This window comes from Phyllosticta citribraziliensis, assembly GCF_038025025.1.
Source record: "Phyllosticta citribraziliensis strain CPC 17464 chromosome Unknown J3D65scaffold_1, whole genome shotgun sequence".
Classification (NCBI taxonomy): Eukaryota; Fungi; Ascomycota; class Dothideomycetes; order Botryosphaeriales; family Phyllostictaceae; genus Phyllosticta; species Phyllosticta citribraziliensis.
The window spans coordinates 1445165-1458029 of record NW_027117338.1 but is presented as its reverse complement, the minus strand read 5'-3'; the positions used below and the strand labels follow the sequence as shown (position 1 = coordinate 1458029).

At 56.4% G+C, this 12865-nt stretch overlaps 6 protein-coding genes across 6 annotated transcripts; 1 reads left to right on the top strand and 5 right to left on the bottom strand.

Annotated features, from left to right (window-relative positions):
- Positions 1-932: 932 nt before the first annotated feature.
- On the bottom strand, positions 933-1930 carry J3D65DRAFT_22656 (uncharacterized protein). Its single transcript, XM_066794636.1, has 2 exons — positions 1538-1930; positions 933-1487 (listed from the first exon to the last, which is right to left on the bottom strand). Exons 1-2 carry the CDS (start codon positions 1833-1835, stop codon positions 1078-1080), a joined length of 708 nt encoding a protein of 235 aa, XP_066659739.1. The 5' UTR covers positions 1836-1930; the 3' UTR covers positions 933-1077.
- Positions 1931-3607: 1677 nt separating this feature from the next.
- J3D65DRAFT_663750 (carbonic anhydrase) lies at positions 3608-4316 on the bottom strand (the record flags this gene model as incomplete). The annotated part of the gene is made up of 2 exons (XM_066802694.1): positions 3608-4230; positions 4298-4316. The coding sequence occupies 2 exons, from the start codon at positions 4314-4316 to the stop codon at positions 3608-3610; spliced, it is 642 nt and encodes a 213-aa protein (XP_066659738.1).
- Positions 4317-5760: 1444 nt separating this feature from the next.
- On the bottom strand, positions 5761-6731 carry J3D65DRAFT_599146 (uncharacterized protein; the record flags this gene model as incomplete). Its single annotated transcript, XM_066797880.1, has 3 exons — positions 5761-6266; positions 6330-6582; positions 6645-6731. 3 exons carry the CDS (start codon positions 6729-6731, stop codon positions 5761-5763), a joined length of 846 nt encoding a protein of 281 aa, XP_066659737.1.
- A 1319-nt stretch (positions 6732-8050) lies between these two features.
- J3D65DRAFT_22628 (uncharacterized protein) lies at positions 8051-8990 on the bottom strand. The gene is made up of 3 exons (XM_066794633.1): positions 8777-8990; positions 8370-8702; positions 8051-8311 (listed from the first exon to the last, which is right to left on the bottom strand). Exons 1-3 carry the CDS (start codon positions 8839-8841, stop codon positions 8233-8235), a joined length of 477 nt encoding a protein of 158 aa, XP_066659736.1. The 5' UTR covers positions 8842-8990; the 3' UTR covers positions 8051-8232.
- A 28-nt stretch (positions 8991-9018) lies between these two features.
- On the top strand, positions 9019-11449 carry J3D65DRAFT_649111 (heat shock protein 70a). Its single transcript, XM_066802414.1, has 3 exons — positions 9019-9269; positions 9328-9944; positions 10002-11449. Exons 1-3 carry the CDS (start codon positions 9140-9142, stop codon positions 11205-11207), a joined length of 1953 nt encoding a protein of 650 aa, XP_066659735.1. The 5' UTR covers positions 9019-9139; the 3' UTR covers positions 11208-11449.
- Positions 11450-11703: 254 nt separating this feature from the next.
- On the bottom strand, positions 11704-12831 carry J3D65DRAFT_609776 (uncharacterized protein). The gene has a single exon (XM_066798729.1). The coding sequence runs from the start codon at positions 12532-12534 to the stop codon at positions 11863-11865; it is 672 nt and encodes a 223-aa protein (XP_066659734.1). The 5' UTR covers positions 12535-12831; the 3' UTR covers positions 11704-11862.
- Between the last annotated feature and the right edge of the window lie 34 nt (positions 12832-12865).

Genomic DNA, 12865 nt, shown 5'->3' with positions numbered 1-12865 from the left:
ATCGGCGATGGTACTTCCAGACGACGTTGGACGACTCAGCCAGCCTGGCTTTTGGGGTAAAGTCCATGCGCAAAGGGCGCACGGTTGGAGTCCGCTGATGGGTGAGCTCTGCGGAAACACACTGAACTTCAGAGCCGCATTGTACTTTACTCGCCGTCTGGACATCGGTCGCTTGGGGGCTGCATGAAGCAGGAAACAAGTGGAGAATACAATCGATCAAGCAGAAACCCCCGTTTGCTTGGGCGCGACGTCTCCTTTCGTTCTTGTCCAACACCGGCTCTGGGCGCAAATGTGAATTTCTCGAGACCTGCTGCTTGCAAAATTTCTCGGGTAAAACCGCCAAGTACGAGACGCCGTGGAGGTCGTCAAAGGCGCACCTGGCTCCATATGGGCTTGTCGCAGCCCCCGGACGGTTTTGGTGGTGATGTTGGCCATGGTTCCACCAAAGCATGGGAGCGCTTTCAACACGCGGATGCGGTCCGGAGCCGTGTTTGCTCCATCCGATCCGCGCCCATTGTTCCATCTGGTTCGGGCCATTATACAGTAGTCATCCCTTGGCTGACTGCTCATGAGAGTGTGTGTCGGGGATGCAAAAACAGTGACTACAGCTTGAACGTCAGAGTCTACGACAGACTAAGCAACTGTACAGGAGGTTTTTGTGGAGCTTCTTACCATTGACATTGTCCACAGCCTCTGGGGAGCGTTCATTGTTGGCGGCATCGTCGGAGAGCAGCAAATGGACAAGGGCAGAAACGTTTCAAGAGATAACATGAACAAGGCCAATTGAGGACGTACTACTTCAAGAATGGAGCCCTGCTCCTGTGCTGTTTGCCTGAAAAGGCCAGCTTCTTCAAATCCTGACCAAGCTTTGCCATTATTGTTGAGCGCAGTGACTTCTTCTACTCTATCGCAAGAGAAAATACCCTCCGTTGATCCAAGCTCGGTCTGACTGTCCTCCGCGTAGTGGCGTTCGCTGTGCTCAGTCTGCGTGCGCCTTTTTTCTCACCGTCCAACCCTCTCTCCAACACGATTCTCTCAACCCCTTCGTCAAGCCCCAGCTAGCGACCGCATGCTCCTTTACCGTGTACCAAGAGGATTCTCATCCATGTACAGCTTGTAACTTTGAATCCCCGTCGTTGTGATGACAAAGAAGCCCTTGCGGTGAGCAGTGAATTTGACGAGATGAGTGCTCACAGGCTGCCCATGTTCGGCTTCTCCGCCTGCATCGATAGGTTTCTTTCGGAAGTCAGACATTTGATGCAAGAGCGAAGATGAGCTTGGACACTTACAAACCCAGGCGCGGACCCATCGATAACGCCGGACAATGCGCCAGTATCCGCCTGGCATCGGGCACTCCAACGACCAGTAGCGTTCGCGCACCATGCGCCCACTGGGAGTCACCCAACCGGGGTGGATAGCGTGACCTGTGCCGACAAGCCTGACACCGGGGACTGTTGCGAGCCTTGGAAGTCGCTGGTAGGTCACACCTGGGAGAAAGGTTAGCGGAGCGAGAGATGACCAACAGGAGGGACTGTACCGGAGATGGTTGGAAAACCATGCTCGCTTGGGTGTTCGTTGTATACTTCAGTGTTGCCGGGAGAAGACGAAGTGTTCGCGATGGTTGCGATGGTCTCGGAGCCTGGAGAGCGTAAGCAAAGCAGCCTTGATGTAAGTCGAAGAATCTCACCAGATCCAAGAGCTTCGGGACCGTTGTTGGCTTCAGCTTCATGAGCTTCCTCGTCTACATCGGCTTCGCGAGACTGGTTGTTGTTGTTGACCTCGCGAGGGCCGTTGTAGCCATTGCGGCAGCTTTCATCCATAGCAGGGCTCGCCATGGCTGTCGGTGCAGCTCCGGAAAGGTTGGTGGTTGGATTTTGTTGGAGGTGGACGCCGGCGGGAGTTAAAATAGGTTTGTGGGTGGGCGACAACTTCTGGCCGGTACAGCGCCTGCATCATGCCGCACTCCGAAATAAACACCAAAGCTGAGGCTCTGTGTTAATTATGTCCTGCTTGGCCTCATGGCGGATCACTTCTACTCACTCTTCCACGCAGTAGCCTCAGCGTGAGCCAGTCTTGATGTCTGGTCAGAGGAAGTCGAAGGCGCCTCGTCCATGTTGCCAGCGCCACCACGGCGGTGGTTCTTCGATGGGCCCAGAGGGATGCTGTTGGCACCCGAGAACCCAATACTTTTCCGCATTCTCTTCGCTCTTTACTTTATCCATTTTCCTACAGAAGTCAGCGGAAGTCAACCTTTTGAAGTCAATGCAGCAAGCATCGACCACCAACCCGGTCTGAAGCCACCCAAAATACATTCGTACCTTAGATCTACACATGTCACTGCAATGGCAGTAGAGCCGAGAGCAACTTGTCGTATCGCGGACGAGGTCCGGAGGAACGCTCCCCTGACGTGGAACGTGGCGATAGAACGGAACCCATTGAGCAGAACCGTGTCCTCGACGTACTTTTTGATCGGAGTTTATGGACTCTCTGCAGCTGGTTGGGTCATAGCCATTGTCGAACGGGTAAATTGGGATATAATTCTGACTGGGCAGTCCCACGTGTTTCGGGAAACGCTGGAGCAACAGATGGGCGTTGGACATGACGCTTTCTGCCGCCGCGTAGAGCGACGCCTGCTCCTTGTCGGGTTCCAGACCGCCGTCGTTTTCGTGCACATGTACAGACGAACGAGGCCCGGCGACTCAGGCAGCTTGGTGGGCAAGATGAGTGAGGAATTGGACCGCGCGCTGGAGGGCAGACAGAATACCTGAGATGTGTGAGCCAACTGTCCGAAGGTCAAGCTGGGCTTGGGAAGGAGGGAGTGGCATACCAAAGCCTTGGAAGACGTGGTAAATACCGCCGGCCAGCGCCGGTCCAGAAACCGATCCCGCCTGCGGTTGAATTCCTTGATGTGCTGCAGAGCAATATCTCGCTTGCCGGCGGAGAAGCACATTACATATACATTCAAATATACTCTCAAGTAGACAATGCACGGCTCCAGTGATTCCCAGAGGTTGATGCTGTAGACGGACGATTGAGCAAAGGAGGTATGCGAATGGCAGTACTTATACTTCCTTCCCTGCCATTTTCCGCTTGCACTTGTCCTTACCAATTCCAATAGTTGAACGAAGGAATCTAAGCATCAGGCTTGACAAGCAGAGGGGATCAAGTTGTGGGTAAATGGCGGCCAAGGGATCCATGGGGCAAGTGTGGTTTGGGGATCAGGCGGTGAGAGGATTTATGGAACAGGGTCCGGCTCGGGAACATGGAACCCACGTTGAACGTCAGCTTTGTTCTTTGCAACAAGCCACGGCCCAAGCTCTTTCTTTGTTTCTTTCTTTGTTTCCAGGAGACGGGAGAGACACGGAAATCGCACATGGAGTGAGAGCAGCATGGAGAAGAATGGCCGTGAGACTTGAATTCTTCCACCTCACGAGGATACAAAACTTGGGGGTCCAAAGCGTGCTCATCTATAACCATAACGGTGGGGGAGGGTACCCGCTGCCACTCGACAAATATCCACAACTCCATCAATCCTTCTGCCATCGGTGTCGACAGGCCCAAACAACAAACAAAGAATAAATAACGCCGATTCGTTCCTTCAAGAAGTCTACCTGTGTTGCCAGGGGGCGGCCGAGAGGGGCTCGTCGTCGGAGGCGTCGAGGACCTTGAGCTCGCCAGTGACAATGTCAAAGAGGACGCCGTGGATGGTGACGCCGCGCTCGGCAACTGCCTTTTGGACGGTGGGGTTGCGCTTGATGGTGTCGACGGACTGGCGGACGTTGAGCTCGGCGAGGCGAACCGACTTGTCGTCGATGGAGTCGAGGGCGTCAATCTCAGCCTGGTGCTTGCGGCGCAGGTCGCGCAGCGGCTGCAGCCAGTTGTTGAGGGCGGGCCCCAGGTCGGCGTCGGTCAGCGAGTTGACGGCACCTCCGCACTTTGTGTGGCCGCAGACGACGATTTTCTTGACCTTGACGGCGCCGACGGCAAAGTCGATGATGGACTCGGAGCTCAGGTCGCCCGGGGCGATGATGTTGGCGATGTTGCGGTGGACAAAGATGTCGCCGGGCTTGCAGTCGCAGATGGTTGTCTCGGGGACGCGACTGTCGCCGCAGCCAAACCACAGGACGTCCGGGGCCTGGCCCTTGGAGAGCGACTGCCAGAGCTGTGGCTCATGCTCGTAGCAACGGCGGGCGTACGACTTGTTGCCCGCGAGCACCCGGTCGAAAGCGTCTGCAGAGTCGTACGATTGTGATGTCAGCCTCGGTGGACGGAGTTCAAGCGACCCAATCATGCGTACCAGCGCGAGCTTGAGTCATGATGCGGCGATGCGAAACAGTGGAAAAGGAGCGGGCAGCGGAATGTGCTCTCTGGAACAGAGCGGCGGAGCTGCAGAGGTGGACGGGGAGGAGCAGTCGCTGGGGCATTGGGGGTGGGATACATCAATGTAAGTGAAAATTGACGCCGACGCACCTTGGCTGGCCATTGTCCGGTTTGTTGGTGAGCGGGCTATGACTGTAACGGATCGTGATCTGCCGCGGTCGCCGACTCGCGCTCAACGGTTTTTTTTGTTCGATCGGGGCCCGTAAGATTGATTACGACTGAGTCGGGGCGGGCGCGTGGCTGTCGCTGTCGATGTCGTCGCAAAGGGTCGATGAGGCGTTTGTCTCTAGAGCCGTGGATACGCGGCGTGCTTTATAGGAGCGACGCTGCAAGTGAAGTCGAAGGGACCTAAGCAAGTCAGGTAGGCCCTCGGCGCCGGATTTGGTCTCTCCCTCGCTCGCTCCGGGTTACAGCATGCCATTACCCAAGCCTGGCCAAGGAAATCTCTCGGCCTCTTGGGTTCCCTCACTCCTCGCTTCATCCGCAGTGTGGCAGGGTCTCGCAATCGGCTCCCTCCCGCACCATGACGGAGTGGCGGAGTGCCGTGGGGTTTCCCGATGACAGCCCCTCGTCCTGATGCTGAATCCCATCGCCTGCACCGCGACACCAGAGCCTCTAAACTAAACAGATTCATGGCCGTCGTTTCATGCTGAATACTGCGTCTCGTGCCTTGCAGCCACACCAGAGCCATGTGCTCCTGACTGCGCGTGGCCACGGCCACAGATACACGAGGGCTGCCTGCACACGCTCTGGCTGTAGGTCGCGCTCCCTCTGCACATGCTGCACTGCACCATCAGGGGCCTTGATGCGCCGTCTGCTGCTCAACAACTTTCTATTTCGGAATTGCACAACAGGTCAAGCTCATCTTCACCCAAGGCAGCCCGTCAGCACGTCTCGGGGTCTAGAGCCACGGCACTGAAGCCATCCCACCTCAACCGCCGTCTCACGAGATATCCTGCGGGGCAACGTCAACGTCTCCAATCCCATCCCGTTGGCGAGCTCGAGATCGCCTTGGATTCGACAAGACAAGCACCAACCGGCAGTCTGGAACCTGGGACTGATTCCCCGTTCGCCCGGGTTTCTCTGCCTCCACCACTGCCGAGTCCCGAGAGACGAATGCTCCCTTTGAGCTGCTACTCTCACCGGACACTGCAGTGGCCCATCACGCATCAGTGAGCGCACGCTGAAACCGTTGCTCGTCAGCGACAAATCCCTCAATGCCTACGTGCTCCAGAAATCGATCAATGCCTCTTGAACATGCTCCGTTCCCCAACTCCGAACCAACTCCAGCCATACCCGAACAGCCTCAAGCGCGCCAAATATGTTCCTGCGCCCCCTGAGGTATTGAGGGAAATACGCTGGAAGCCTCCTTATCCTGTCTCACAGCTCGCCCTTGTCCGATTCCTTCTTGCCGGCTGCTTCGTCCGCGACACCCTCGAGCGCGTACAAAGGCCGCGGCATCCCGTTGCCGTAGCAGCTCGCAAACCGCCACCAGCCCCAGTTCCAGCTGCCAAACACGTTCACCATCATCCACCGTATTGGTCCAGGCATCGGCGGCCAGTTTGCCCACATGCCGTCCTCGTACGTGCCGTCCATATTCAACAGACAGAAGGGTACCACGTCCGTCATGCCGGCTTTGGTCAACGTCTTCTTGCCCCATGCCTTGAATGTTGCCGCCGTCGTATCCGCCTCGGGAGACCCTGCTGCTGGCGCGTTGGGCAGCGTGGAGAAGTTGGCAATGGTGGCAATTTCCGAGTGGAAGTGGTTGACAAACGGTTCGCGGAACGTGTCCATGATGCGGACAAGTTCAGTACCGGAAAACGCATACGGCGAGTGGAGGGAGCTGAGGTAGATCTCAAAGTCGGCGAGGCCGCCAAGGAAGGATTCTGATGTGGTCGTGGTGGTCAGGATCCAGCTGTGACGAATGCTCCGGAGGGACTACCGCTTACCATGTTCTTGGTGCGTCTTTTCCCAGATTCCCGTTTCCTTCAGCACTCCTTCGACGGCTGGAAATAACTCGCGCTCTTCGTCATCATGGTGTGACGCGACAAACTTGTGCCAGGCAAGGCTGTATCCGATAAAGTCGGCCTTTTCTTGCTCATCCTTGACGTGCGGCGCCTGAAGGTATATCGTGTTGAATCCTCGGAGGATGGCATTGTGCAGCAGTGCCATATGTGTCGCGCCCTTGGTGAAGATGTCGTCCTGTGCATGGCCTCAGTTGAATGCTTCTGAGCGTGCTAGGATGACAATTCGAGCATACTGACCTTTTTCGTCTCGAATTGCGGAGTCTTGATCAACGGGCAAGGCTGATCTGCCCACGGCTTCGCCGCGTGATTGGTGGCTCGAGCCATACTCGTCGTCAAGAGCGAAGTAAAGATAAGGGTCAAGATATTGGTAAACAAAAGTCCAAAGCTAACCATCTCCACCAATAGCCAAGGCTGGAAGGAGAGAAGAGAGAGAGTCCCATGCTGATGCTTTTGTACAGCTGCTTTGACAACAATCACGCTCCATCTTCCGGCTTCCGGATGGTAATATCCATTCCATCAGGTCATAGTCGCCCGACTGTGGTGTTGCGCAAGGGTCGAATGGCGCGGGGCCAGTTGGACGGATGAGAAATGCGTAAACTCCGATTGGCGACTTGCGAGACCCTGGACCTCTGCGACTTCGTTGCAAACTCCATTTGACGGTCTTCTCCATGCACAAAATCTGAAGCGGTTTGCTTTGGCCCGGATCTATTGGAATCGCAACGAAGGTCTCGCGATAATGAAAAAATTGCCAAGAGGCACCGCGGGAGAGCAGTCGAAATTTGGCGCGGGCACGTGGAGAGACAAATGCTCTCAATCACCCCAGTGCCCGACGCAACAAAGTCTCCAGGAAATGGCAACGAACACAGCTGCTCCATGATCGACATTTGCAAGCCCCGTCGCCAAGGGGGCCCTTTCTCCGCTCCGCCGCCGGGTCGGACATTGCGCTGGCTTGGCGCGCCCAGCCCACGTGCCCGCCGTGGCATTGCTTCTGGTGCATTAATGTTGTCTGGGCACTCTACACCAAGCTGCTGTACGACCTTGGAAATTTACCGCCCGGTTTCATGTTTGCAAATATTGTGCTTTATCAACTTGGCAGTCAGGAATAGCGAAACCAGCAGGAATACATGCGCCAAGCCGCGCCGTGCTTTCTTGGACAGGGAGCACAGCGGACGCCGAACAGAATGGTACCTCCTAGGACCGCGGCTGGACCGTGGAGCTGTCTTTCAAGTCGATGGTTGTGTCGGGGGGACTGTCATCCAGTGTTGCAACTTAAATCAGAGACTGACCTTTCTTTTGAGATTTATGGTGGTAACGATGTGAATTCCCAGAATGGGCTGGAGCAGGAGATGGAATACCAAGGCTCGATGAAAATGGACGTGTCTCACTCGCCAACGTGAAGGTATTTGCATGGGGCGCAGTACCTGGAAGCTTCGATGAGGACGGAAATGAGCAGCCTCCATGAGCTCCAAGTTGGAGAAGCCGTCCCCGTATGACACGGTTCTGCCATCCAGTCGCGTACTGTCGTGTCAAACCGCCGCAATCCACTCATTCTGTCGAGCTGCATGTTGTTTGTGTGCCCCCATGTCACGCAACTGGTGTCCATCGCAACCAACACCCAAGGCCCGTTAGCCCAAGTCGTGGCACACACAGTGGCGGGGTTTGCAGTCTGCGGCTTCAATGCTCCCCGCACAGTGGGTGTAGGAAGGAATGAGACACCCTGGGTCTGGCTGCAGCAGCGCACGAGTGCTTCCTAAGCGCGACTGTAGCAATGGATGAATGCTCCATAAGGGCGACTACAACAGCAGATGATGCTCCCTAAGCGCACTCATATTGCCAGTAGGTCTGTCGCATTTCTTTCGACACCCTCTGTGCCATGAGTATCCAATATGGACGCTTGTACGCTTCTAAGCCTCTAGTCAAAGACAGCCTCAAAGCGTACGAGTGTTCCCTATCATCTCCCACATTTTGTTGTGTGTGCCAGGACCGTTGTCACCAAGCCTCCCGGCCTGTCCAACCGCCAGGCTGTCCAGCGCAACGACGTCGAAAGCATGTTGAGTGTGAATGCGACGTGTAGTGGCGGCAATCGCACACGTCATGAGGGCGTTGGTTGTGCCGTGCTTTTCGAACAGAGATGAGACGGTGGCGGAAGTCGTTGAGGCCTGATGAGCACGAAGCTTCGTGAAGGACGCTGAGGTGGTGGGGCTCTGACGGAGCTTGGTTGGGGCGGGCGGCGGGCTGTCATCTGTCAGGGCTGGTCGGGTCCGGGTCTGAGCTGGCGACCTGAGGGCAGATAATCTAATCAATCAGTAGCTGCGTCATCGCCCGAGGGGCCCTTGACACCTGGAGGGCGCGCATTCAGAGCTGCGCACGCTGGAATTGATGTCGTGAAGTGATTAAGAAGCATCGAGGAGTGTCGAGCACGCGCGAGTCCCATCTCGAAGCCTCTTGGGACTCCACAGAACTGGTGTTGGGGGCTCAGGCGGTGCCGCCGCCCGCAGCGCCCATCTGTGGTGGTGAAGGTTCTGCCCGCTTCCAGAGCTTTCCAAGGTGCTGCACATTTTACTTAAGTACCAACCACCCGCAAACGCTCCTCCGTCCCTCATCATCCACACAAATCCACATCACACTCGAAAAGCTTAGCGCTTTCAAACCACGATCTCCACGCTTCTTTCCATTCACCTTTCCTTCTAAGATACCCGAATCCTCATTGAATCCTAAACACTCTCACCACAATGGCTCCCGCCGTCGGTATTGACCTTGGTACCACCTACTCGTGTGTCGGCGTCTTCCGTGACGACCGCATCGAGATCATTGCCAATGACCAGGGTAACCGGACGACGCCCTCGTTCGTCGCCTTCACTGGTAAGCATCTCCCATCTCGTACCCCATGCCAGATCACAGCATGCTAACTACCTCGCAGACACCGAGCGTCTGATTGGTGACTCGGCGAAGAACCAGGTCGCCATGAACCCTCACAACACCGTCTTCGACGCCAAGCGTCTCATCGGTCGCAAGTTCAACGACGCTGAGGTGCAGGCCGACATGAAGCACTTCCCCTTCAAGATCATCGAGAAGGCTGGCAAGCCCGTCATCCAGGTCGAGTTCAAGGGCGAGGAGAAGGTCTTCACTCCTGAGGAAATCTCCTCCATGGTCTTGACCAAGATGAGGGAGACCGCCGAGTCTTACCTTGGTGGCACCGTCAACAATGCTGTCGTCACCGTCCCCGCCTACTTCAACGACTCCCAGCGCCAGGCCACCAAGGATGCCGGTCTGATTGCTGGCCTCAACGTCCTCCGTATCATCAACGAGCCCACCGCCGCCGCCATTGCCTACGGTCTTGACAAGAAGACCACTGGCGAGCGCAACGTTCTCATCTTCGACTTGGGTGGTGGCACTTTCGATGTTTCCTTGCTCACCATCGAGGAGGGTATCTTCGAGGTCAAGTCCACCGCTGGTGACACTCACCTGGGTGGTGAGGACTTCGACAACCGTCTCGTTAACCACTTCGTTAACGAGTTCAAAAGGAAACATAAGAAGGCAAGTAAACTCTCTTTCCCTACTTTTCAATCCGAAAAAAATGCTAACTTCAAACAGGACCTCACCTCCAACTCCCGTGCTCTCCGTCGTCTCCGCACCGCTTGCGAGCGGGCCAAGCGCACCCTCTCGAGCTCTGCCCAGACCTCCATCGAGATCGACTCCCTGTTCGAGGGTATCGACTTCTACACCTCCATCACCCGCGCTCGCTTCGAGGAGCTGTGCCAGGACCTCTTCCGCTCCACCATGGAGCCCGTCGAGCGTGTCCTTCGCGACGCCAAGATCGACAAGTCCTCCGTCCACGAGATTGTCCTCGTCGGTGGCTCCACCCGTATCCCCAAGATCCAGAAGCTCGTTTCCGACTTCTTCAACGGCAAGGAGCCCAACAAGTCCATCAACCCCGACGAGGCCGTCGCCTACGGTGCCGCCGTCCAGGCCGCTATCCTCTCCGGTGACACGTCGTCCAAGTCCACCAACGAGATTCTCCTGCTCGACGTTGCGCCGCTGTCCCTCGGTATCGAGACTGCTGGTGGTGTCATGACTCCTCTCATCAAGCGCAACACCACCATTCCCACCAAGAAGTCCGAGGTCTTCTCCACCTTCAGCGACAACCAGCCCGGTGTGCTCATCCAGGTCTACGAGGGTGAGCGTGCTCGCACCAAGGACAACAACCTGCTCGGCAAGTTTGAGCTTACCGGTATCCCCCCTGCGCCCCGCGGTGTTCCTCAAATTGAGGTCACCTTCGACGTTGACGCCAACGGTATCATGAACGTCTCCGCTCTCGAGAAGGGCACCGGCAAGACCAACAAGATTGTCATCACCAACGACAAGGGCCGTCTGTCCAAGGAGGAGATTGAGCGCATGGTCTCTGAGGCCGAGAAGTACAAGGAGGAGGATGAGGCCGAGTCTGCCCGCATCAGCGCCAAGAACGCCCTCGAGTCCTACGCCTACTCTCTCCGCAACACCCTCGGCGACCCCAAGGTTGACGAGAAGCTGGACGCTGGTGACAAGGAGAAGCTCAAGGCTGAGATCGACAAGGTCGTCACCTGGCTCGACGACAGCCAGCAGGCCACCAAGGACGAGTACGAGTCGCAGCAGAAGGAGCTTGAGGGTATTGCCAACCCCATCATGATGAAGTTCTACGGTGCTGGCGGCGAGGGTGCTCCCGGTGGCATGCCTGGTGCTGCCGGCGGCTTCCCTGGCGGTGCTGCCCCTGGCGGCGCTCCCGGTGGTGACGACGGCCCCACCGTTGAGGAGGTTGACTAAATGCGTGCGCGCTTTGGTTGAAGTTTCTTCTCTTCTGCGGCATAGATTCCCATCGATTACGGTTATGGAGTTTCTAGAGCCTCATTCTGGGTTTTTCTGGATGGATGGTTGAACGTTTTGCATGCATGGGTTTCCTCTGCTTTTTCCTCTTTTCTTCATGAGGCTATGAACATGGGGCAAAAGTACTTCTCACGGGAAGTGTAGTTAATGAAGCATCTCGATTGAGATGCAAAAAATCCAACAACAATTTCAAATACTTGTGCTTTCCGCCTGTCGTGACTGTGATTTCCCTGTCTTCGTGACTCGTGCAGCGAGTCTCCCAAACGCTTCTCTTGACGATCGAGAATTGTTTTTTCTCATCCTTAGACCATCACGGTGATGGGGAGCATTGCATATGTTGAGGCAAGACCGAGAGGGACGGACGCAAACAGCAGTAGAATGGGAGCCCCACGGCTTTGTCCATCGTTTCAGATGTTGTCAAGATGTCGCGGTATGCATGCTGTCGAGATCGTGGCTTGACCGATAGCTGAAAGAGTTGAGATGCAATTGACTTGATGTCAAATCTACAAAGTCTAGACTAGCTTTTCATACATGCAATGCACCGCCACGCCAAATCTTGGGTATCTCGATCGAAGACTCTACACTGCCAAAACCACTATTCCTCATCCGCCGACTTCTTCCTCTTGGGCAAGCCCGGTATTTCAATCAGATCGGGATCCCTCATGAACGGATTCTTCAGCTCCTCGCCGGGGCGGCGCTGCTCCCACACGTCCTCGCTGCTGGGCGCCTCTATGTACCTCTTCTCCTTCGCCGCAAAGTGTGCCGTGATTTCCCTGGCGCGCTCCTCGGCGCCGTAGCCGCGCGTGCGCATGCAGAACCAAAAGTCGTCCCAGCGGTCCGAGCACGACCGCAGCGTGCCGAAGCGGTACCAGTTTGTCAGCTGCCCGCCCAGCGACTGGCAGTGGAAGGCGTAGTCGAAGGCGTCGCGGCAGGACATGGTTGTTGGGTAGGAGCCGTCGGTGAGCGGCGAGGGTTTGCCCTTTGTGGAGGTGTCATTGTCGTCGGCGGGGGTCGTTGTGGGGGAGGGCGAGGCTGTTTTTGTTTTTGTGGAGGCGGAGAGTTCGTTGAGGAAAGATTGAAGCTCGGCGTCGGCCTGCTGCTCGCGCGTGAGCTGCTGCGGCTGCTGCTGCTGCTGCTGCTGTTGTTGCTGTCCGAGTGCTGCGTCGACGGGATTGGGGTTGACGGTGGGCGGCGGCTGGACAGCTGGGGCGTCCGAGGCCTGGCTGGGTGTTTGCGATTGGTCGTTGGAGCGCCACAGCCAGCCCATGATCGAGGTTGTTGTGGGGTGTGGATTGGTAGGTGTTTAGCTGAGGTGTGAGAGCCGCGTCGAGACGTGGAGCGCAAAGACAGGCCGTTGGTCAGCGGCGCCAAAGGATGAATGTGCTTGGTCAAGTGTCGAGGGCGATGACGGCGGCGGCGGCGAAGAGGAAAAATCAAGTTTTGGACAAAGACTGGCTGAGATGGTAGAGGAGAATGGACGGATGAGCGTGGTGTAGAGCTGATGCGGTGCTAGACAAAGGCCATTGGCTGCGAATCGATTGATGGATGGAATCTTCAGGACCCGACGGACGCCGGCCAGCTCACGTGCAGCTTGACTG

What these genes read in the sequence shown, in the direction of transcription:
- J3D65DRAFT_22628 (XM_066794633.1), bottom strand. Translation starts at nt 8,841, where the DNA reads ATGGGACTCGCGCGTGCTCGACACTCCTCGATGCTTCTTAATCACTTC. An exon ending in TTCACGACATCAATTCCAGC is followed by an intron (nt 8,703 to 8,776) that starts GTGCGCAGCTCT and finishes CTGATTGATTAG; the next exon opens with ATTATCTGCCCTCAGGTCGC. An exon ending in CCTGGCACACACAACAAAAT is followed by an intron (nt 8,312 to 8,369) that starts GTGGGAGATGAT and finishes CTAGAGGCTTAG; the next exon opens with AAGCGTACAAGCGTCCATAT.
- J3D65DRAFT_649111 (XM_066802414.1), top strand. Translation starts at nt 9,140, where the DNA reads ATGGCTCCCGCCGTCGGTATTGACCTTGGTACCACCTACTCGTGTGTC. An exon ending in CTCGTTCGTCGCCTTCACTG is followed by an intron (nt 9,270 to 9,327) that starts GTAAGCATCTCC and finishes ACTACCTCGCAG; the next exon opens with ACACCGAGCGTCTGATTGGT. An exon ending in TCAAAAGGAAACATAAGAAG is followed by an intron (nt 9,945 to 10,001) that starts GCAAGTAAACTC and finishes AACTTCAAACAG; the next exon opens with GACCTCACCTCCAACTCCCG.
- J3D65DRAFT_609776 (XM_066798729.1), bottom strand. Translation starts at nt 12,534, where the DNA reads ATGGGCTGGCTGTGGCGCTCCAACGACCAATCGCAAACACCCAGCCAG.
- J3D65DRAFT_22656 (XM_066794636.1), bottom strand. Translation starts at nt 1,835, where the DNA reads ATGGCGAGCCCTGCTATGGATGAAAGCTGCCGCAATGGCTACAACGGC. An exon ending in TGGTTTTCCAACCATCTCCG is followed by an intron (nt 1,488 to 1,537) that starts GTACAGTCCCTC and finishes CCTTTCTCCCAG; the next exon opens with GTGTGACCTACCAGCGACTT.